At 43.9% G+C, this 24,980-nt stretch overlaps 1 protein-coding gene across 1 annotated transcript in view; it reads left to right on the forward strand.

Moving 5' to 3' along the window:
* The window catches only part of CACNA1B (calcium voltage-gated channel subunit alpha1 B), a 467,134-nt gene that overhangs the window by 234,402 nt on the left and 207,752 nt on the right, over positions 1 to 24,980 (forward strand). The window contains exons 11-16 of the mRNA XM_069747979.1: positions 19,164 to 19,373; positions 22,322 to 22,434; positions 22,880 to 22,992; positions 23,131 to 23,262; positions 23,451 to 23,523; positions 23,639 to 23,756. Of these exons, the coding sequence (XP_069604080.1) occupies positions 19,164 to 19,373; positions 22,322 to 22,434; positions 22,880 to 22,992; positions 23,131 to 23,262; positions 23,451 to 23,523; positions 23,639 to 23,756 (759 nt within the window). The remainder of the gene's footprint in view (positions 1 to 19,163; positions 19,374 to 22,321; positions 22,435 to 22,879; positions 22,993 to 23,130; positions 23,263 to 23,450; positions 23,524 to 23,638; positions 23,757 to 24,980) is intronic.

The following is a 24,980-nucleotide window of genomic DNA, read 5'->3' on the forward strand; positions in this document are numbered from 1 at the left end:
GGCCTACAAATTGGGTATGGGGTGGAGAGAGATGGTGTGTTACGCTCCAAGGTGTTCCCCAGGTTTCCTTGCCATTGCTTCGGTCTTCCGACTCTCGTTTAGTAGTTGTAGAAAACTACACTGCATTAGGCCTACAAAATGGGTATAGGGTGGAGAGAGATGGTGTGTTCCACTCCAAGGTGTTCTCCAGGTTGCCTTTCCAGAGCTTCGATCTTAATGCTCTCGTTTAGTAGTTGTTGGAAACTACACTGCATTAGGCCTCCAAATTGGCTATGGGGTGGAGAGAGATGGTGTGTTACACTCCAAGGTGTTCTCCAGGTTTCCTCGCCATTGCTTCGATCTTCAGACTCTCGTTTAGTAGTTGTAGAAAACTACACTGCATTAGGCCTACAAAATGGGTATCGGGTGGAGAGAGATGGTGTGTTACACTCCAAGGTGTTCCCCAGGTTTCCTTGCCATTGCTTCGGTCTTCCGACTCTCGTTTAGTAGTTGTAGAAAACTACACTGCATTAGGCCTACAACATGGGTATAGGGTGGAGAGAGATGGTGTGTTCCACTCCAAGGTGTTCTCCAGGTTTCCTCGCCATTGCTTCGATCTTCAGACTCTCGTTTAGTAGTTGTTGGAAACTACACTGCATTAGGCCTCCAAATTGGCTATGGGGTGGAGAGAGATGGTGTGTTACACTCCAAGGTGTTCTCCAGGTTTCCTCGCCATTGCTTCGATCTTCAGACTCTCGTTTAGTAGTTGTAGAAAACTACACTGCATTAGGCCTACAAAATGGGTATCGGGTGGAGAGAGATGGTGTGTTACACTCCAAGGTGTTCCCCAGGTTTCCTTGCCATTGCTTCGGTCTTCCGACTCTCGTTTAGTAGTTGTAGAAAACTACACTGCATTAGGCCTACAAAATGGGTATGGGGTGGAGAGAGATGGTGTGTTCCACTCCAAGGTGTTCTCCAGGTTGCCTTTCCTGAGCTTCTATCTTCAGGCTCTCGTTAAATTGTGGTTAAATGGAACAACTGCATTTGGCGTACTAGTTGGTTTGGGGCCTACTAACAGTGTCTGCCGCTCCTTGCTGTTCTCCTGGTTTCCTGTCCTGAAATTCCGTTTTCAGGCGCTCGTTAAGTAGTTGTTAATGTTAGACTGCATTTGGCCTACTAGTTGGGTTGGGGCCTACTATCGGTGTCTGCCACTCCTTGCTGTTCTCCTCCACTGAACAAAGCTGTGCCGCCTGTTTACTACGGTTGCCAATTTTGAACTGCATTTCGACTACTTACTGATTTGGGCCTACTCTCTGTGTCAGCCTCTCATTCCAGTTGTCCTCCACTGCAATGCCCCCTGGTTATTCCTGTGTTACCAATTTTGAACTGCATTTAGCCAACTTTATTCTTTGGGCCTATATCTGTGTTTCCTCCTCATCCTGCCCATTGCCCAGCCAGTGATAGATGAGTCTGCTGGTACATTGACCCATAACGCAACATTCCCCGTGCACGCTACACAACAACATTGTGACCCTGCTGAAAGTCAGGTTGCTCTTCCCGCATACCATACCACCTTACACGGGGACAAAGAGGAAGGGGCAGATGAAAGTGCAGGTTCCTTCATCAGGTGGGGGGAGGAATACTAGTTGGCGACGTCACTGGCACAGGGCCTCTCATAGTACGCAAAAGTGTTGCTGCCGGTGGGAGGCGCCCCCGCCGTGCAAACACACCGCTGTATTTTGAGGGGCCCTGTGCCAGTGCCAATGCCAACGAGTGGGCCCCCCCTGCTTGCTCAGGTTCACAGCACTTGCAAAGTTGAAATACTTACCTCTCCCTGCTCCACTGCCGTGACGTGGTCCAGATTTCCTGGGCCCACTAATTACTTGAACCAGCCCTACCCACCACAACTTTAGCCAAATGACCCCCAATTTCAAATGCCTTCCAATTATTATAAGGTAAATTACGCTTGACAAGCTTCATTAAGAAGAATGGATGGTTTTGACATTAAAATGGGCACTCTAGGTGTTTTCCTGGCCCCCACTCACTGCCGACTATGCTGCCCCATTGACTTGCATTGGGTTTCGTGTTTCGGTCGATCCCGACTTTACGTCATAATCGGCCGATTTCACTCGACCCGACTTTTGAGATAGTCGGGTTTCGCGAAACCCGGCTCGACTCTAAAAAGGTCAAGGTCGCTCAACTCTAATGATGGCAGCACATGGACACAAAATGGTCCAGCCATGGGTTTATGGTGGGTCCTCAGCTGCTGGGACTATGAGGCACCACGTAAGGGTCCAGTCATGGGTTTATGGTGGGCTCTCAGCTGCTGGAACTATGAGGCACCACGTAAGAGTCCAGCTATGGGTATATGGTGGACCCTCAGCTGCTGTGGTTATGAGGCACCAAATAAGGGTCCAGTCATGGGTTTATGGTTGGCCCTCAGCTGCTGGAACTATGAAGCACCATGTAAGGTTCCAGCCATGGGTTTATGGTGGGCCCTCAGCTGCTGGCACTATGAGGCAATACTTGATTTCCAAAAGGAAATGTATAAATAACATGCTTTTTATACATTTTTTGCTAATTTTTTTCAGTTTTCCATGCCACACTCTAGATGATCAGTCCTGAAATCTTGCAGTATTCACAGTGTCATGGTAGTCTGGCACCTGCTGGTCTCTAGAGATCACTTCTCAGCGGTCATCTCATTATCATCACAGGCAGGATAACAATGAAAGCTAACATGTATACAGTAGATAACACAGGATCCAACATTCACAAAAGGCAATGTCACAGCTCACTTTCTCCAACTCCCTGCACAGTGACCTCTGCGCAGGTTACAGAGCATGCCCATAACACTCTCCCATAAAGGTCAATGAGTCATCTCCAGATTGCAGTTTCCAATGGCTTTTTTGAATGCTGTAAAGCATTATACAAAACTACTGCTCAGGCAATATGGGCGACGTCATGATCATGTACAGATAACAGAATAAAAAAAAATCTACAATCAAAAAAGTAAAAATAAATTGGCAAAAAAAGGAAATATGTCATTATTTAGTGCTAAATGACACTTAAATGCTTAGGAGGTCTTTGCCCATAAAAGACCTTAGTCTAAGAAGCCAAATTGTTTCCTGCATCATCAGAGTCGGTAGCCTGCTCCTGTGCAGTTGTTAAAGCCTTATTCTGATATCACAAAGTAGTAGTATAATATCTTCTGACATATTGCCATAGACGTATCACTATAAAATTTCCTATAGACTCTGTTCACTTTTGTGTCGGTGGCTACATTGCAAATTTCTTGGGAGGATTACCGCTCTTCTTCTCATCATGATGGCAGACACCATCCATCAGCCATATATTGAATTGTAGCAGACCATGGGTGCTGCCAACAGGACCAGATAGAAGACACTAGGAACTTTCCTCCATTTTTTTTTTTAGAATATCTACAATTATTTTGACATCACGCAACTTGGAAACAAACATTGTGGATGTTGCGCAGAACTTCGGCACATTAATTCTAATCAATCCATATCACCATTTAATCCCTTGTAATCTATATCTCTGTTCAGTGCTGCAGAATCCTCATGCTGGGAACCTAGATTAATACCAGAATAATTACAGCGAGGATTTACTAACTGCATACCATTACAGGAAAACTATTACCAGGATTCAATTTTTCTTTACTTTGTATAAAACAGAATTGAACTTTGTGGTATATTTAACCAATCCATGTGTGTACGCCTTGTATTAGCATTTTCCTGCTCTATTATAATGTCATCAGACAGAGAATTTTGTCGGTAATTCAATTTAGTTAAATTGACAAAAATTAATGTTATCGCTCCTTCTCCATACTGTCATATAGTGCCAATTCTACAAACAGCCTATATGACCTTGCCATATACTGCCCAAATAATATATAGTATTAAACTAATACTGGTGGTGGGGAATAATACGTCTATATAATTCCTACACACTATGGCAAAAAAATACCCAAATAATACCGCCATCACTTTGTAAAATACCAGCTCTGATAATGGATTTATGATCCTGAGAAATATGCATTGTCAGAAGTGTGAGATAGCCAGCATCTATTGATTGTAGAAGGGTGTACATTCATCCATGGGGTTTGGGTGCAGAGACCCCCCACAATCACTGAAACAAAGGGCAAAAGCCTCCAGTTGAGTGCTGATGTCTCCGGACACTGAACACAGACTCATTATAAAGTTTGTGAGCTTTCTTCTGCAAATAAGAAGAGGAACACTTTGCTCCATCGTGTTAGTGATCAGTAGGGGTATCATAATAATAATAATAATAATAATCTTTATTTATATAGCGCCAACATATTCCGCAGCGCTTTACAGTTTAACAGTTTCAAACACAACAGTCATAGGTAACAATGTTAACAATACAGTAATAAAGCAAAATAAGACAACCCTGCTCGTGAGAGCTTACAATCTACAATGAGGTGGGGGAGATACAAAGTACAGGTGTGTAGTTACAATGATGTATTTACAATGATGGTCCAGCCATCTTCATGGAGTGGGGGGTAGATGGAGATACTGAATGGGCTACACACACAAACATAAAATGAGTTTGATTAGGGAACGTGAGCCTCTGAACCCTCAGTGATCGGCTGCCATGTCTCTAGGTTTATGGAAAGTGCAGCTACACTTTATAAATGCATAAAATCTTAAAATTACAAGGTTTGTCCAGAGAAAGCAAGTTATTACATTGCTCCAGATGAGTAGCCGATTGGTGGGGCTTCAAACCGTTGGGACCAACACCGATCAGCAGAATGAAGTTGATTTATCACCATTACATACTGGAGTGGCCAATCATTTTATTCTCTATGGTGCTGGCAAAAGTCAAGAACAGCATTCGGAAGGAGAGGAATGGCATGGCAACTTAGCACTACTACATCAATCCAGTGGACATTAAAGTTCCCCATTCTGACATCGGTGCAGGTCCCAACCACTGCTCTATAAGTTATCACCTATCCTAAGGATAGGTGATAACTTATTTTCCATCAGACAAACCCCTTTAAGGAGAATTGCTTTTAATGACAAATAATGCATTCGCTCATGTCGGGTCCAGGATGCTGGTGCATAGGGAGCAGTTTTTGGAGGTCTTCACACACGTGCAGGAGTATACAGTAACTATAGAGGGTGCATGGGTTGCACTTGCATCTGGACCTTGAAGACTAGGGAAGACCAAACCTTCTCTTTGGCCCATATGGGAAAACCAATACTATTAAAGACCCGTGATAGTTGGGGATCTTGTTGGTGATTTCGTATTGAAGCCCACCAGTTCTGCACCCACATGTAGTCACCAGTGGTTTGCGTCCCCTCCCGTGTTACCGGCAGGTTCTTCAGTGTGAGGATCCCTCCAAACCTCTCCTCTTCACTCTGCTTATTTGAGAAATTGGAGTTAACAGCTCCCGAATTTTTCGGTATTTAGTGATTAGACGTCAGCATACAGTACGATGTAGAGATGAGTTTCTTCTGATATGAGCAGACCTGACTGGAATATTGGACATAAAAGTGGCCATGTTATTGAATAATCGTGTTCACCATCAGATCCGATACACGACTCACTTTGTAAGAGAAGCAGAGAACGGCTGCGGCTCCCGGGTTAGTCACGAGCGCGGTGGCTGCAGATATAAAGCGGCCGTTTACTCATTTACGAGACACCCACTGAATTTGTGCTCGCAGACGCTTCGGAGGATTCCCCCAGTGGAACCAAGGCTCTTTGCAGGAATGTCAGGAGCAGCTGATTCCAGGCATCAGCCAACTCTCACAGACACCTGCACGGTGTCTTACCACATCGGGGCCAGATCCTGGTCATACTGACACACCAAGCAGGTCCATTACAGATGGATTACCATAGCCTGTGCCAGCCACTTTCCCTCTTGTTCACTAATCAATAACTTATCGATCCTTCAGTTCCTGGAGGCGGGTGGAGATTTCGGGATTAACCCTTTGCACTATTTTTAAAGACATTCAGCCAACTGAAGTAAAACCTTCATTGCAAATAAAACTCTTTTATGTTCATCTATGCAAAAATTAAGCAATAGAGGGAATGCAGCTCAGGATGGAACCATTCTAATTTGTGCTAGGCTTCTCCCAAAATAAGAACATTATGACTAGACAAACCAATTAGGGACACACAACAAGGGGTAAAAATGGATGGGAACAAGCACTATAGCCGACTGTCCTAGGATGGTGGGGTGCAGTAGCACTAGATTAGAGATTTATACTCATACAAATATACTTACATACATGCAGTGCACACAAATACATGAACATTAATCACATGTTACACAGATAAACAGTGGGAAAAATACGTATTTGATCCCTTGCTGATTTTGTATGTTTGCCTACTGACAAAGACATGAAGAGTCTATAATTTTAAGGGTAGGTTAATTTTAACATTGAGAGATAGAATATCAAAAATAAAATCCAGAAAATAACATTGTATAAATTATATAGATTTATTTGCATTTTGCAGTGTGAATTAAGTATTTGATCCTTCCGGTGCAAACAAGACTTAATACTTGGAGACAAAACCGTTGTTGGCAAGCACAGCAGTCAGACGTTTTTTGTAGTTGATGATGAGATTTTGGTCCACTCCTCTTTGCAGATCATCTCTAAATCATTAAGATTTTGAGGCTGTCGCTTGGCAACTCAGAGCTTCAACTCCCTCCATAAGTTTTCTATGGGACTAAGGTCTGGAGACAGGCTAGGCCAATCCATGACCTTAATGTGCTTCTTTTTGAGCCACTTCTTTGTTGCCTTGGCTGTATGTTTTGGGTCAGTGTCTTGCTTGAACTCCCAGCCTTGACCTATTTTTAATGTCCTGGAGGAGGGAAGGAGGTTGTCACTCAGGATTTTACAGTACATGGCTCCATCTATTCTTCCATTGTTTGTGGTTAAGTAATCATGTGCCCTTAGCAGAGAAACACCCCCAAAACATAATGTTTCCACCCCCATGCTTGATAGTGGGGATGGTGTTCTTTGGGTCATAGGCAGCATTTCTCTTCCTCCAAACATGGCGAGATAATGCCAAATAGCTCAATTTTTGTCTCATCTGACCACAGCACCTTCTCCCAATCACTCACTGAATCATCCAGGTGTTCATTGGTGAACTTCAGACAGGCCTGCACATGTGCCTTCTTGAGCAAGGGGACCTTGCGGGCACTGCAAGATTTTAAACCTTTACGGCGTAATGTGTTACCAATGATTTTCTTGGTGACTGTGGCCCCAGCTGCCTTCAGATTATTAACAAGTTCCCCCTGTGTAGTTTTAGGCTGATCTCTCACCTTCCTCATGATCAAGGATAGCCCACGAGGTGAGAATTTGCATGGTGCCCCAGATTGATGTGGATTGACAGTCATTTTGTTTTCAATTTTCTTACTATTGCACCAACAGTTGTCTCCTCACCCAGCGTCTTACTTATGGTTTTGTTGCCCATTCTAGCTTTGTGCAGGTCTATGATCTTGTCCCTGACATCCTTAGAAAGCTCTTTCGTCTTGCCCATGTTGTAGAGGTTAGAGTCTGACTCGTAATGGTTGGTAGGGGATCAAATACTTATTTCTCAATGCAAAATGCAAATAAATTTATATAATTTATACAATGTGATTTTCTGGATTTTACCTTTGATATTCTATCTCTCAATGTTAAAATTAACCTACTCTTAAAATTATAGACTGTTCATGTCTTTGTCAGTGGGCAAACTTACAAAATCAGCAAGGGATCAAATACTTATTTCCCCCACTGTACATTCACATCACATACTTACATTATATGGTGTTAAGTTTGAAAACACACATCTTAACTATTGAATTCAGGTCTCTCATTCAGTCCCATTGCCCTCAGTGTATAACATCTGGCCTTTTCACCACCATAACTCTGATGTATAACTTCCAACCCCTCGTCTTCCCCCTAGTGTGTAACATCCAGCCCCCTACCCCTGCTGTATAACATCTCGCCCCCTCACCACCCCGGGGTGTAACATCCAGCCCCTCACCCCTGGTGTATAACATCTGACACCACGACCCCAGTGTATAACATTTGCCCCCCTCAACCCCAGTGTATAATATCTGGACCCTCACCCCTGGTGTATAATATCATGGGGTTACCATGACAGCGTGGAGCCAGAAGACTGCAGCATCTGATTACTCCTACTCCGGCGCTGAGACAAAGCACTTCTTCATTTTAATGGTGTTTATTCCTACTGGCAGAACAGGGGTTAATCGGCCATGTTTGAAATCTCTGTGCTGGCAGCTTAGCTCAGTTAGCCACTCCTTTTGCCTTTATAATCTGGGCTCTGTTTCAAATCCTTATCAGAGCTAGCAATTGCTGCATGGCTGATGGAGGGAAAGGAGTTCATATGAGGAGAGTTGGAGGAGTTATCTGTGACAGTTGCTTGGTTTGTATGTGTGGTAATTCCCTATCCTTCTCTATTTTGGTTTATTCCCCTACCTCCACACCCCAATGCATTCCTCTGTTATATGTGAGTGAATATTTTGTATACCTGGAGTTTTCTGTGAACCCTTGTTTGTTGGTTTGGTGTACTACGGTGCACAAAAGCGCCCCTCTTCCCTGGGTTGGGGAAGAGAACAAACGGAGGGCTGACTCAAGATAAGGCAAGAGTGGCGGCCCCGGCATCTTCACCTTGAGAAGTATCCCGGGGAATAGGGTGAGTTAGGGCACCCCCTAGTGTTAAGGACAGGGAAGGGTCCTGAGTCACCCGACAGCTGTGTTGTGACAATCTGGCTCCACAACCCTGGCGTATAACATCTGGCCCCTCACCACTGTTGTATAACATCTGGCTCCATGACACTGGTGTATGACATCTGGCCCCCTCACTCCCGGTATATAACATCCAGCCACTGACCCCTGGTGTATGACATCTGGCCCCCTTGCTCCTGGTGTCTAATATCCATCCCCTCTCCCCTGGTATATGACACCTGGCTCCCTCGCCCTTGGTGTTTAACTTAAAGCCACTCACCCTTGGTGTATAACATCTGGCCCCATTGCTCCTGGTATATAACATTCAGCCCCTCACCCCTGGTGTATGACATCTAGTTCCACGACCCTGGTGTATAACATCTAGCCCCTCATCCCTAGTGTATAACATGTGGCCCCACCCCTCCAGTGTAGAAAATCCAGCCCTTCGTCGCCAGTGCATAACATCTGGCCTCCTTGCCCCCCCCCCCAGTATATAACATCCGTTCCCCTCACCCCTAGTGTATAAAATTAGTCCCCCTCGCCCCCTGTTTATAACATTCGGCCCCTCGCCATGCCATCTACTTTTACTAACATGTGACATAACAGCTGGTGGTACAGAGCTCACTCATACCAGAGTGGTCCTGTCATAGGTGGCAATAGTATAACAAATCCGTTCATAACATTCCTTCCCTCTTGAATCTTCCCTCATCACCTGTAAGTAATACTATTGAGAAGTGGAAGGAATCGCAGCAACTAAACCACGAAGTGGAGACCTGGTAACATTACAGTGTGTGGTCACCAAGTGCTGAGGAGCAGAGGGCAGAAAAGACACGAACGCTCTGCTGCTCCCATAACTGCAGAGTCCAGACCTCCTCTGGTATTAACATAAGCAGAACCATTGTGTCCCCTCCGGGAGCTTAATGGCCGAGCAGCTACATGCCGCTGCAGCGCCCCAGGGTCCTGGTCGTTGCAGTAATATCATTCTCCTCTAGGGGGGGAGTGATGTTACATTTGGAGGCAATAAAGGAGATCACTTTACCAGGTATCACAAACCATGCAACACAATTCACACTCCAGTCCACCAGGGGGAGCTATGCTCCTATTTATTAGGGCACTCTTCACACTTGGCGTCACGAACATTATCCCTTTAAAGACCTTTCCCCTTTTACAACGGACATCCCGAGGGCCACAGACCGGGTCAGCCACCGTGACATCCCCCTTGAGAACCGAAGGACCCGGTACTGAGTACCCCTAGCCCTTTGGGGCGATCCACAGCCTTGGCCCAATAATTTTGTCCATATACAATTGTGCTCAAAAGTTTACATACCCCTGCAGAACTTTTGCTTTCTTTGCCTTTTTTCAGAGAATATGAATGATAACACCAAAACTATTTTTCCACTCATGGTTAGTGGTTGGGTGAAGCCATTTATTGTCAAACTACTGTGTTTTCTCTTTTGAAATCATAATGACAACTCAAAACACTCAAATGACCTTGATCAAAAGTTCACATACCGCATTTCTTAATACCGTGTATTGCCCCCTCTAACATTAATGACAGCTTAAAGTCTTTTGTGGGAGTTCTGGATGAAGTTCTTTATTTTCTCGCATACTACCCACCCTTCTTGGCAAAAAGCCTCCAGTTCCTGTAAATTCCTGGGCTGTCTAGCATGAGCTGCGAGCTTGAGATCTCCCCAGAGTGGCTCAATGATATTGAGGTCAGGAGACTGAGATGGCAGCTTCAGAACCTTCCCTTTGTTCTGCTGTAGCCAATGACATTTCAACTTGGCCTTGTGTTTTAGTTTGTTGTCATGTTGGAACGTCCAAGTACGTCTCATGCGCAGCTTCTGGGCTGATGATTGCAAATTTGCCTCCAGTTATTTGCTGATAGTGTGCTGCATTTATCTTCCCTTCAACTTTGACCAAGTTTCCTGTGCCTTTGGAGCTCACACATCCCCAAAACATCAGCGATCCACTTCCATGCTTTACAGTAGGAATTGTGTTCCTTTTATCATAGGCCTTGTTGACCCCTCTCCAAATGTAACATTTATGGTTGTGGCCAAAAAGTTCAATTTTGGTATCATCACTCCAAATTTCCTTATTCCAGAAGTTTTGGGGCTTGTCTCTGTGCTGTTTTGCGTATTGTAGGCAAGATATTTTGTGGCATTTGCGCAGTAATGGCTTTGTTCTGGCGACTCGACCATGCAGCCAATTTTTCTTCAAGTGCCTCCTTATTGTGTATCTTGAAACAGGCACACTGCTAGTTTTCAGAGAGTCCTGTATTTCAGCTGATGTTATTTGTGGGTTTTTCTTTGCATCCCAAACAACTTTCCTGGCAGTTGTGGACGACATTTTTGTTGGTCTACTTGACAGTGGTTTTATATTTACAGAGCCCCTGATTTTCCATTTGTTAATCACAGTTTGAACGCTGCTGACTGGCATTATCAATTCCTTAGATATCTTTTGGTATCCCTTTCCTGTTTTATACAGTTCAACTATGTTTTCCCGTAGATCCGTTGACAATTCTTTTGCTTTCCCCATGACTCACAATCCAGAAACGTCAGTGGCTGGATGAAAGATGTAAGAGTCTGTCTGGATCTCAGAAACTCACTCAGCTTTAATGCACACACACTGATTACAAGCAAACAGGTCACAGGTGAGGATGTTACCTTTAGTAGCCATTCAAACCCATTTGTGTAAACTTATGTGCATGTTATCAGGGCAAAATCACCAGGGTATGTAAACTTTTGATCAGAGACATTTGGATGTTTTGGGTTGTCAATATGATTTAAAAAGAGAATACACAGTAGTTTTACAATAAATGCTCAACCACGAACCATGAGTGGAGAAAAAGTTTGGTGTTATCATTCATATTCTCTGAAAAAAAGGCCAAGAAAGCAGAAATGGTGTCGGGGTATGTAAACTTTTGAGCATAACTGTAGTGTACTTCTCCTGTAGAGCCATTACATTACAGTTGTGAGGAGCCAGAAAGTTTTTGAGCTGTTCTCTGCATTTCCTTCCCATTTCCTGCTTTATTGATTAAATTACAACAGCTGATAAGAAGCTCTGGCTGTTGTAACTTTTTGTAGTACAGATGGAAGGGGAAATACAGCCATTCTATAAACCAACATTCTGCATCTCCAACTGACGGGGAAAGTGCCTCGGCTGCTGCCACCACTACAGTTCTTCTGGTAGGATCTCCTTTTGGTTCTCTTAAAGGGGCTATCCTCAATGTATCCTTCATATAGCATAACCTGCCAATTATGTAAAATGTCTGAGACCAAGTTACAGTGGAGTAGGAATTGCTGCGAGCAATCCATGCCTTTTGCATTTCACACAAGCTCCCGGCTGAAGCTTTGAGTGAGAACTTTGAGATTCATTTAGTCTCTAAATATTTATGTCCAAACACAACCTAACTATTGCAAGTCCCAAGGTAGGGACTGTAACAGCACGGACAATGCAGCTTTGTGGAATGAGCGCTCTCCATTCAGATGCAGATAGCACACGTAAGAAAAAAACCCTGCATCTTAAAGGAAGGTTCAATATTTACTCTACACCACTGGATCCTCAAAAAAATGACTAGCTGACAAACTATCTGCTACCAGCCACATATTAGCCCTGGGCTGGCACTGGGAACCATGTTTAATTAAGACACTGCCACCTGCTGCCCACAGCGGGAAAAAAAATTATAACAATAATTCAGAAACAATTCTGCAAGTAAATGATCATCTATGTGAGCCTATACAGATAATGCTGGCTTAATTACAGCACATTGAAAGATGCAGTGTAAGTGTCCATAAACACAAGATAACTTTGTCCACCAGCTGTCAAATGGTGATCGTAAGACATTCAGATGTCTTCCCAAAAAGCTATGTGTGAACAGTGTTCAAGAGTGTGCAGTATAATAAGGGTAACTCTGGATCAGTGCAGGAGAAGTTATGTAATGCATGTAAACAGTGACTGCACCAGCAGAATAGTGAGTGCAGCTCTGGGGCATAATACAGGATGTAACTCAGGATCAGTAAGGTAATGTATGTACACAGTGACTGCACCAGCAGAATAGTGAGTGCAGCTCTGGAGTATAATACAGGATGTAACTCAGGATCAGTATAGGATAAGAAATGTAATGTATGTACACAGTGACTACACCAGCAGAATAGTGAGTGCAGCTCTGGAGTATAATACAGGATGTAACTCAGGATCAGTACAAGATCAGTAATGTAATGTATGTACACAGTGACTGCACCAGCAGAATAGTGAGTGCAGCTCTGGGGAATAATCAGGATGTAACACAGTATAAGTAATGTAATGTCTGTACATAGTGACTGCAGTAGCAGAATAGTGAGTGCAGCTCTGGGGTATAATACAGGATGTAACTCAGAATCAATATGGAGTGCCCCCATGGGGCCATGGGGTACTCGGTACCGGGTCCTGCGGTTCACAGGGGGATATCACGGTGGCTGACCCGGTCCGTGGCCCTGGGACGTCCGTGTAAAAAGGGAAAGGTCTTTAAAGGGATAAAGATTGTGTTCATGACGCCACCTGTGGTATTCGGTCAGGGTGACAGACGCTGCTTTAAGGGGTCCGCTGGGGTGATGTTATGGCAGCTAGATGGAATACCTTCTGTGACGATTCGTAGATAAAAACGAAAAGTGGATCCCCTGGACCGCGACGACGATCCCCTCACGGGCGAGCTGACCAGATGGACCGCCCCCTATACAGGGAGAGTTAGGGGCAGGCCCGTGAGAGACTATCGCCATGGAAGCTGGAGGATCAAGACGGAAAAAGGGGAAGATAACGGGCTGGCGATGACGGCAGGAACTCAGGATAGGTGGGAACTGCAGAGACACAGAACTGGTGGGTATGGCTGAGACAAAAGCCTGGTGGGAACACTGCAACCACACAGGGACCGACGGGAACAAGGCAGAGACACAGGGACTGGCAAGGTGCTACAGAGACGAAGGGACTAGCAGAGACACTACAGGAACACAGGGACTGGCAGGAATACTACAGAGACACTGGGACTGACGGGAGCGAGGCAGGGTCACAGGAGCAGGCAAGGTACTGCAGAGAAACAGGAACTGATGAAAACATGGCAGGGACACAGGAAACAGGCAAGGCACTGCAGAGAAAAGAAGAGACCCAAGGTCAGAGGGCAAGGAACACACAGAGACCATGGGCAGCCAGAAGCACTTGACCCACGGTAGTAAATCTGACCAATCATTCTGATGGGCATTGGAGAAATGACGGAGATAGGACACCAAAGTCTGATTAGTAAGTTCCACTTGGCCGTTGGACTGTGGATGATAGGCCGAAGGAAAGTCAAGCGAGATGTTCATTGACTTACAGAGAGATCTCCAGAATTGGGCGGTGAACTGGACACCACAGTCAGAAACAATATGTAAGGGAAGTACATGAAGACGAAAAACATGGTGAACAAAAATCTTTGCCAGCTCGGGAGCTGAAGGTAAACCTGGAAGAGCAATGAAATGAGCCATCTTGGAGAAACGATCCATGACCACGAAGATGACGGTGCAACCAGAAGAACGAGGCAGGTCAGTGATGAAATCCATTGATAAATGTTGCCACGGAGTGGAAGGCACCGGTAAAGAATGTAGAAGCCCAGAAAATAGTTGCCTGGGAATCTTATTCTTGGCACAGGAAGGACAAGAGGCGACGAAACTTTGGACATCCTTAGACAACATTGACCACCAGTAATAGCGATAGATCAAACGGAAGGTTTTTTTGAAACCAACATGTCCAGCCAGTTTGGAGGCATGACCCCAAAGTAAGACGTGTTTTCTGTTCCCCTCAGCAACAAAGGTCTTACCCGGAGGCAAAGAGGTGAGAAAAACTGGAGCAACCGTGATGACTCTGGCAGGATCAATGATGTGTGCAGGCTCCTCCTCAATATCCACCACCTGGAATGACCTAGAAGAACGTAACTGTATTTCTAGTTGATGGAGTATCAGAATTCCATATAAAATCAAATATAAAATAAATATCGTACATAATATACCGAAATCGTGTTGCTAAAAGAAGGAGAAGTGGCAGACCACTCGGAACTTATATGAAAACCAAAAAAACGTCAACTGGACACTCAAGCCTAACAAATATATAAAAAATATAAAAAATATAAAAAGCTACAATAGCCAAGATTAGGAATAATAAAAGATAAGCCTTTATTGTATTTATATGGCAGCAACGGCACAACAGTGCACGTACTTGGGAATATATAGATTAAAATGTATTAGGAATAGACAGGATAAAATACAATATAAAAAATAAAATAAATTAGACAATCCCATGATCTTTATAAAAGACTCATAATGGTGTGCATTTCATGGACACATATACATGTATATACGTGATATATATAGTGAGGTAAGGGAGGGTTTAAAAAGGTGCTAAAGTCAAATCCAAGGGATAAAGCTAAAGTGCATGTGTTGTAGATATAAAATGCTATGAATAATGCCAAACAAATGTGTGGCAAAGTATCTAAACAAGGGGAAAAGGGAACTGCGCCATACATAGACATGTCCTCACGTGCAACTCAAGATTGCATATGCACACCACTGAAAAAGAGAGATATGAGAGATTCAGGGATAGATAATATATATACCTGTCAGTCCTACGTGCCCAAGTACAGAGCAGCCCGACGCACGTTTCGGAGATTCCTTTGTCTGAAGCACCAACCAAAGTCTCATTGTTCCACCCTAAATCTGAGGACAGAGTCTAGAAACGGATGGCGTACTGGGCTACAGAAAGAGTACCCTGGTGAAGGTTGAAGGGGGACTCTGTGGTAGAGACCAGACGACCAGATTCATTAAATACCTTGCGGAAGGTATCTTGGAACGGAATGAGTTGGGAGACCAAAGGATCGTCTCTCTCCCAGAGGGGATTGACCCACGCCAGAGCCTCACCCTCCAAATGAGAAACTACAAAAGCTACCTTAGCATGGTCAGTAGGGTAGATAAAAATGAAAAGTTGACCCTCTGGACTGCGACGATGATCCCCTCACGGGCGAGCTGACCAGATTGACCGCCCCCTATACAGGGAGAGTTAGGGGCAGGCCTGTGAGAGACTATTGCCATGGAAGCTTTAGGATCAAGACGGAAAAAGGGGAAGATAACGGGCTGGTGATGACGGCAGGAACTCAGGATAGGTGGGAACTGCAGAGACACAGAACTGGCGGGTATGGCTGAGACAAAAGCCTGGCGGGAACACTGCAGCCACACAGGGACCGGCGGGAACAAGGCAGAGGCACAGGGACTGGCAAGGTGCTACAGAGACGAAGGGACTAGCAGAGACACTACAGGAACACAGGGACTGGCAGGAATACTACAGAGACACTGGGACTGACGGGAGCGAGGCAGGGTCACAGGAGCAGGCAAGGTACTGCAGAGAAACAGGAACTGATGAAAACACGGCAGGGACACAGGAAACAGGCAAGGCACTGCAGAGAAAAGAAGAGACCCAAGGTCAGAGGGCAAGGAACGCACAGAGACCACGGGCGGCCAGAAGCACTTGATAGCACAAATGAACATCAGGCACAGAGGAGGGGCAGGAAGTGGTTTACATACCAGTGCGGAGACCACTTCCGGGTTACAGCCCTCCAGGATGATGGCGAGGACGAGAAGGAGCGCCAGCAGGAAAACTAAAGGTGCGCACGCGCAGAACTGAACGCAGCGTGCGCGTGCACCCGACGATCAGCAGAAGCCGGGAGCAAGCGCTGGAGTGAAGACGCTGCAGCAGAGGAGCCGCGCCGGGATGCCGAGGACAGGTAAGTATGACAGGGCACGGGGAGCGGCAGCGGCATGACACCTTCCCACAGGTGAAGTATGTCCCCAGGGCTTCCTGGTGCGTAGATGGTGGTATGGTGAGATGCATAGAGAAGAACGAGGACACAAGGTTGCAGTCTCTTTACCTTTACTGAAGACTTCAGCATCCACAGTCCAGGGCACCCCGGATCACAGGGCAGGCAGACTCCGGCTGGTTTGGAGGCAAGTCCAGAGTCCCCTTTGTCCAGGTGGAAATCAGCAGCCTTCCCTTGTGCTGCAGTGTTGTAGTTCCTTACGGCCTAAGGCTTCACATAAGGTCCTCACAGATGTAATGTCTGTCTCTCTGTCCCCCATATAGGATAGGACAAACCCGTATGACTGGTGGCTTGAAACGGTTTATAGGGACTCTATCATGCCCCAGCCTCTAAGGGCTGCCACTGTGCCTCCTGGGTGTAGGGTGGACAGGTAACGTGAAATTAGCTGTCCTGCCGGTCTCTGGAGCAATGCATAAAGGTCGTTACTCCCTCGGTGTTCCGGCTACCGGGATTCTGCGCCTCAGAAGGATGCAGCCTGTGCAGGGCTGGTCCCCTTCTGGTATCGTCTCCTTTGCTACGACTTCCTTCACGCTCGCTGCAATACAGTTCTGCCTTCGATGTCTCTTCCTAGGAGCTGCAGCTCTGAGGGCATGCACAGCTCCGTGTCCTTCTCATTTGTTCTTTGACAGGATCCCACCCCTGCCAGGGACCAACTATCTGAGCGGAGCTCAGCCAGCAACTGACTAACTTTCCCTACAGGCGACCAGTTTTACCTATGTAGGGAGTGACCTAATAAATAGGAGCACAAGCTCAACCTGGTGGCCTGGAGTGTGAAATGCGTTGCATGTTTGTGATACCTGGATGCAGTTATCCTTCTTTGCCTCCAAACGTAGCATCACTCTCCCCGAGAGGAAAGCAATACCACTGCGACGACCAGGACCCTGGGCGCAAATACATTATCGAAACTGTTACAAAAAAGTTGCTTACCCTATAACAGTGCTTTATACATCTATTACTGTGAATAGAAAATGTTCATTGCACATAGAATAATTGCTCCTTTACAATATTGAATTTATTGCACCTTGATGTCTTGCAAAAAAAAAAAAAAAAGAACTTGCCGTCTGGAATCAAAAATGAATTGTTTTCTTTTTAAGTGTTTCTGACCCATGCTGGATTGTTCAGAGCTTTTTAAAAAATAAAAAAAAAATTGTCTAGAAATAGAGTTCTCTGTACAGAGCAGTATTGTCCAGGGTCGACGCTTCACAGGCTACGCTAGATGAGTCATAGCTAAAATTTGAGCAAGGCTACGTTCCCGTCCTCTTTTGCTGTAACCTCAATGTGTACGTGAGTTTCTGCTTCAGTGGCCAATCTTATAAATAATAAATTCTGGACAAGCAATGTATAATTAAGGTTGGAAACGTCTCCGTGGATTTAAGGACATCTATGAACACCTTCGATTGGGTCTGTGGTTAACATCATTACCAAAAATCCTTCAAGCCAATTACTGACTGATTGTGGATTATGTAGCCAGTGCTAATGTGATAAGAGGAGGCATTTCCATTAAAAGTCTTTCTAGATGTAACCGATCCGTTCACACTATGAGACATAACTTCCTACCAAGACATCTGGGCTTTGCACCAGTGGTTTTATAATGTATTTAAAGCCTTATTATGATCATTGATTTAGCTATCCTATAGCAAAATGAGCACAAGCCTGAGAGTATGCAGCTTAAAGGGGTTGTCCAGAGTTAGAAAAACATTGTGGCATGCTGCTCTGTATTGCAGCATTAGTTCATTGAAATGAATGTATCAAAGCTGCAATACCATACACAACCTGTAGACAGGAGTGGCAGTGTTTATGGAAGAAAGCAGTCATAGCTTCCTAGTTACGAACAACCCCTTTAAGCCCGGATTAACACTGCTGTATAACACGGCCGAGTGCTATGCGATAAAAAATCACATAGCACTCAGCCTGGTGTTATACTACGGGGCAGCTCAGATCTGCGATTATTTTCTCATGCTGATCCGGGATGAGAAAACAATGGCAGCATGATGCGGGTGGATAATGTGCCCCCAAACAAGTCTATGGGTGCGAGTGAAACATCAGACTGCACTCTGATGTCATCCCAGTGCAGTCCGATTTGCGCCAACACAGGTCTTGGAGGAGATGGAGAAATTACTTTCTCCGTCTCCTCCACACCTGTGCTGCAATGCTCTCATGCGATAGGATTGGAGCAAAGAGTGCTGACACTCGAGGAGGCGAGGGTCATGTTATTCGCTAGTGTGACCCCGGTCACTGATGGCAGCCCGGAGTGGACACAATCGGATGTTTGCTAAACACATTGCTTTCAGGTCCAGATAATTTTGCAACAATTATCAGCCCAAGAAAAAAATATTTTGGTCTGGTTATTTAGCAAGAATATTGTAACAAATATTCGCCTGTGAAAAGTATTAGATATTAATTCATTTTCTTCCTCAAGAATCTTTCCATTCATTCATAGGTAGCAAAAATCTTGTAAGTGAGGAGTACCTGAGAAAAGGAAAAAGCTGTATAAAGGAATCCTCGGCAGATACCGATACACAGGGCTATGCCAAGGGAAGGGTCTGGGGTGTCTAATCCTAATGATGTTTTAATTTGCCTTTCTACAGGTTCTCCCTTTGCCCGTTCCAGCTTGAAAAGTGGAAAAAACGAGAGCTCTTCTTACCTGCGACGCAAGGAGAAGATGTTCCGTTTCTTTATCCGCCGCATGGTGAAAGCGCAGAGCTTCTATTGGTTTGTTCTGTGCGTGGTGGCATTGAACACGCTTTGCGTTGCCATCGTACACTACAACCAGCCTGCCTGGCTCACCAAAGCCCTATGTAAGTATGCAAGCTGTGTCCTACAATGCTTTTGGATCAGTTTTGAAAAATATGTGCATTAAAAGATAAAACTCACAAACCCAGGGCAGTCATGCCTCCTTCCGTCCATCTGAACAATATCATTTTAAAGAGAAAATATATATAAATTTTGCAATCTTGTAGCAAATGTATTTTGAACTAACACACTCGAAAATATCAGATCATCATTGAAGAGTTTTCAGATTTTTGCAATCATTTTTTTTTCTGCTGCTGCAACTGATCCGAAGTGAAAAGTGAAGCAACACTGTAAGCGGTCTACATTAAAAAACCTTCTGTAGTGTGAAGACGGCGGCCGGCAAGAACTTCTCTGTAGCCTCGTCTGCAGTCACGCGTTATTTCCTTTCACCTGCACTCACTGCTGTCTATCGATTAGTAAGAAGCTGCTAATGCAAAACTTTAGTCAGACTACACAGTGGATCGTTCAGCAGTCTGAAGCTATGCAGACTAAAAAACTTCTGGAGATTTTTAACCAAGACTATAACCAAAATTGCATGTTTTGTTTTTTTTTAAAGTTTCGGTGCATTGAAGCAGAATGAAATGATTTCAAAGTGCTCGGGCACTTTGCAGAGATCCTATCACATGCATCAAAAAATTAAATTAAATTAAATACATTGTAAAAATTCCTGAGCTGTCCTGATTCTGCCACTTATTTCTGTTTTGGGCTGTGTCGCTCCACTGCAGAGATATTCATATTTGCTTTTTCTGGAGCACGGTATGTGAAATCTCTGCTTGAAGTCCAACTAGATGATTCTTTACAGTCTTCTCTGGGGGAGTCTGCTTTCACCGATCCCTCCTCAGTTGTTGACAGTGTGATTGGCAGCTTCTAGAGAAGGCTCTGAGGAAATGCCCAGTGGAACTGCAAAGCAGAGATTTCACATACTGCGCTCAAGTAAATAAAACAAAAAAATATGTGAATATCTCTGCAATGGAATGACGTAGCTCAAAAAGGAAAAGAGTCACAGAATCAGAGGAGCTCAGGTAGTATTGCAAGGTAATTAACAAAAATTTTTTAAACAAGTGACAGGTCCCTTTGAAAAACTGATAACCTAATACAGACATAATCAGGGATGTCTAGTCTTTGAAAATCATGACTGCCTTCTCTTCAAAACAGCACCACTCCTGCACATAGATCTTGCATGGTAATGCAGCTCAAGCCTAGCAAAGTGAATAGGGAAAAGCAGCAAAGCCTCACACAACGTGAGAACAGGTGTAGTGCTGTTTTGAGCAGGAAAAAAAGGTTTTTCTAGTTAAAAATATATAAGAATATACTGTTTTATGTATATGTCTCTCTCTCTCTCTCTCTCTATATATATATATATATATATTAAACAATCATGCTGACCCTTCGTCCGTCATTGAGCAGGTGCTGTGCAGTGTAATCACGTAGCATTTCTTAAGACTCCTTATCACAGACCCCATCCGAACCCAAGGTTGCTATTTATATCACCAATGACGTGTAACCTACTTTTGTTGGTATATTTAAAAGTATTGTTTGTATCAGGAAAGACGTAACAGGTCATATGCTCAATGTAGCAACAGGACTGAGCAGATGTGGAAATGGTGCACCTGTAAATTATGAATATGACGGCTGCTGAGAGTGTCGGCCACTGACTGGAGCAATATGTGCAGACTGGAGGAGGCTCCAAGCCCATCGACTGCATTCTCAAATAATGTAATAGGTAGATGCCATCAACAACTCTCATATAAAGTGTAACTAGGAGATGTAGAGCTGAGCAAATCCATTCTCGGGACCCTGGGTCAGTGGCAAATGTCCTCCCACCTGATGGCACCCTCGGCTCCTCTTTTGATTGGCCAACCTGGTGCAATGTTATTGTGGCAGTCTGACGCACAACATCACACCAAACGGTTTATCAAACCTGAAGGTGGGAATGCCAAGATAGTTAGGAGGAGGTCTGCAGGGTTACCATGTTGTGGCCACAGCAGACTAATGTGGTTGCTAGACCAGGATAATGTGAATTTATTTGTTCATCTCTGATAGATGACGTCATGGATTCTCAGACAGTGTAATGTGTAGATGACATCACGGATTCTCAGATGGAGTGTAATGTGTAGATGACATCACGGATTCTCAGATGGAGTGTAATGTGTAGATGACATCACGGATTCTCAGATGGAGTGTAAAGTGTAGAGGACATCACGGATTCTCAGATAGAGTGTAAAGTGTAGATGACATCACAGATTCTCAGATGGAGTGTAATGTGTAGATGACATCATGGATTCTCAGATGGAGTGTAAAGTGTAGATGACATCATGGATTCTCAGATGGAGTGTAATGTGTAGATGACATCACGGATTCTCAGATGGAGTCTAATGTGTAGATGACATCATGGATTCTCAGATAGAGTGTAAAGTGTAGATGACATCATGGATTCTCAGATGGAGTGTAATGTGTAGATGACATCACGGATTCTCAGATGGAGTGTAAAGTGTAGATGACATCACGGATTCTCAGATGGAGTGTAATGTGTAGATGACATCATGGATTCTCAGATGGAGTGTAAAGTGTAGATGACATCATGGATTCTCAGATAGAGTGTAAAGTGTAGATGACATCACAGATTCTCAGATGGAGTGTAATGTGTAGATGACATCACAGATTCTCATATGGAGTGTAATGTGTAGATGACATCACAGATTCTCAGATGGAGTGTAATGTGTAGATGACATCACAGATTCTCAGATGGAGTGTAAAGTGTAGATGACATCATGGATTCTCAGATGAAGTATGATGTGATTGGTAGATGACATCACTGATTATCACATGGAGCATAGTGGGCAGAGTGTGATTGGTAGCTGACATCACTGATTCTCAGTTCCCATTATGGTTGCCTCCTATAATTCCAATAAGATGCATATTTTGAGTAAAAAAGATGTACATGCTCCTTCAGATTTTGCAGAGTTTGTTTTCCTGGGCCTCTTTCTGACGGAAATGTCAATGAAGATGTATGGTCTGGGGCCTCGGAATTACTTCCACTCATCCTTCAACTGCTTTGATTTTGGGGTAGGTAATTATGAATGTTTTTCAGTATAATACATTGTATCCAAGTCTCGACATTCATCCACTTGTACAAAATAGATTGTTGCATAGCAGTAGTAAACATAAAGGAGCAAATAGATCTGAGAGACGATAGATCGATTGTACCAATCCCCACATGCCCATTCTCGTTGTTGTTGTTTTGCAAAAGTTGAAGTTCCACAGGTTGGAGATTATTAGTAGAAAATAAAAACAGGTTGCAGTAGAGGATGGAGAGGATAGATCGGTCTCTCCTTACCTTACTTCCATCTAGTTTTGCCTGGGGAGTAGTAGAATTGTTTTTTCCCCGGCTAATCTATTGTAGACGGGGTAAGCAGGCAGGCAACAGTGATTAGGACTGGTTGGAAATGAGCGGGTTAACATTGCAATGAGTTTTATGAATCCAGACAGTAAGCACCTTAATATGTTGCAGGTGATAGTCGGAAGTATTTTTGAGGTGATCTGGGCGGCAGTAAAACCAGGAACATCATTCGGGATCAGCGTCCTCCGAGCTTTACGTCTTCTCCGTATCTTTAAGGTCACAAAGTAAGAAGACTCTATCTTTCCTAACCTTCACAGATTGACTTGGAATTTGTTTTCTTACACAATTTGACAAACTTTCATTTTCTTAACAACATTTTCTTAAAAATTATTTTAATATCAGTTGAACTTTTTTGTTTCCAGGTACTGGAACTCTCTCAGAAACTTGGTGGTTTCATTATTGAACTCCATGAAGTCCATTGTGAGCCTGTTGTTCTTGCTTTTCCTCTTCATTGTAGTCTTTGCTCTTCTGGGGATGCAACTTTTTGGGGGACAGTGAGTATCCACGGCTCATACTGGTAGGCGATAACTTTGTCCGTGTCACAAGGACGAGTACGTCCTTAATTTTTAACAAAAGGTCACAGTTTCCATTATTTTGAGTCAATAATTTTCTTTTCCTGTCTAAGAAAGCACTGGTATGTACTTTAATAAAAATGTTCTTTTTTTAAATATGATTTTTTCAGATTTTACTTTGAGGAAGAGACAAGAAATACAAACTTTGACACCTTTCCCACAGCCATACTAACTGTGTTTCAGGTGAGTTATGACTTACTTTTTGGTTGCTTGAGCTAGTCACTACAGCTTTCACTTCTGCCTATGCCAAAGTGACAGTCTCAAATCTTATTGTCCTTTTCTATGTTTCCTATGGTAGATCCTGACAGGAGAGGATTGGAACACAGTCATGTACTTTGGCATCGAGTCACAAGGAGGCGTCAGCAAAGGAATGTACTCCTGTGTCTATTTCATCATTCTTACATTGTTTGGTAACTGTATCCTTTCATGCTTCAAACAAGGTTCTTATAACTGTCCATTAAAGGGTTATCCTCATATTCATAAATGGGTATTATCTGATAGTTCTTGTAAATCCAAGTCATTTTACAATTTACTGCATATTAAAATTTCCAACTGTTCTGAGATATTAACACTTTTCTTTTGTTTACATTTCGTTGACTTGAAGGCCGACCACCACCGCTGCTAGAGAACAGAACATGCGCAGTGCTTACAAGCTCTTCTATGTTGCACTGTTTTGAAGCTGGCCAACATCGCTGGATCATGCTGTTGCCTCCTAATCCCAGCAAGCTTCAGCACAGGGCTTACAATCTAGACAGCGGTGGTGGTCGGTCCAAGGCAACGAGTTGTAAAAAAAAAAGAGAAAAAAAGGTGTTAATATCTCAAGAATGGCTGAAAATTTTAATAAACAGTAAATGGCAAAAGTGTTTGAATTATCAAGCATTGTCCAATAGTATTTATCTATGAAGATGGGAATAAAAATGTAATAAATTTATTCAGACCCCAGGGTAAATCTTTAAATAAATTCAGACACCAGATCATACCGCTAGGTTCCTTGAGAACCAGAGACCTCTAAATTAATTTTGTATCCCAGAGCAGACCCCTAAATCAATTTACTCCTTGGACCAGAGCCCTAAATTAATTCAGACCCCTACATTTATTCAGACCTCAGATAAAAATCTACAGGCATTCAGGTCACTGAATTGATTCAGATTACAAACCAAACCCCTAAATTAATTCAGACCTCAAATCACACCCGATTCCTCTTAGAACAGACCCAAATTAAAATATAACTTAGAAAGACCATAGACCAAACCTCAAAATGAATTCAGACCCCACATCAGGCAGCTAAATAATTTGTATCCCCACCCGTGGATTCAATTATGTTTACAGCAGTCACCAGAATGGGTGGGATTCTGTGTTCCCTTTTCCCCTTCATGGCCACAGGACTACAGCCTAATTCAGACCAGACCCCTAAATTAATTCAGATCTCCGATCAAATGCCTAAATGAATTCAGACCCCATATCAGGAACTTAAGTAGTTCTTATCCCCGCTTGTGACTTCTCTTTTCTATATGGAAATCACCAGGCCGGGTGATCCTGGACCACAGCCAGGGGGTGTTGAATGGAGCGTTTGTCGTCCATGTACTCTACAATCTATAGCACTGACAAAAATTACGCAACGTAGTATTGTATTCAAGTGA

This window comes from Ranitomeya imitator, chromosome 2 (genome assembly GCF_032444005.1).
Source record: "Ranitomeya imitator isolate aRanImi1 chromosome 2, aRanImi1.pri, whole genome shotgun sequence".
Lineage (NCBI taxonomy): Eukaryota > Metazoa > Chordata > Amphibia > Anura > Dendrobatidae > Ranitomeya > Ranitomeya imitator.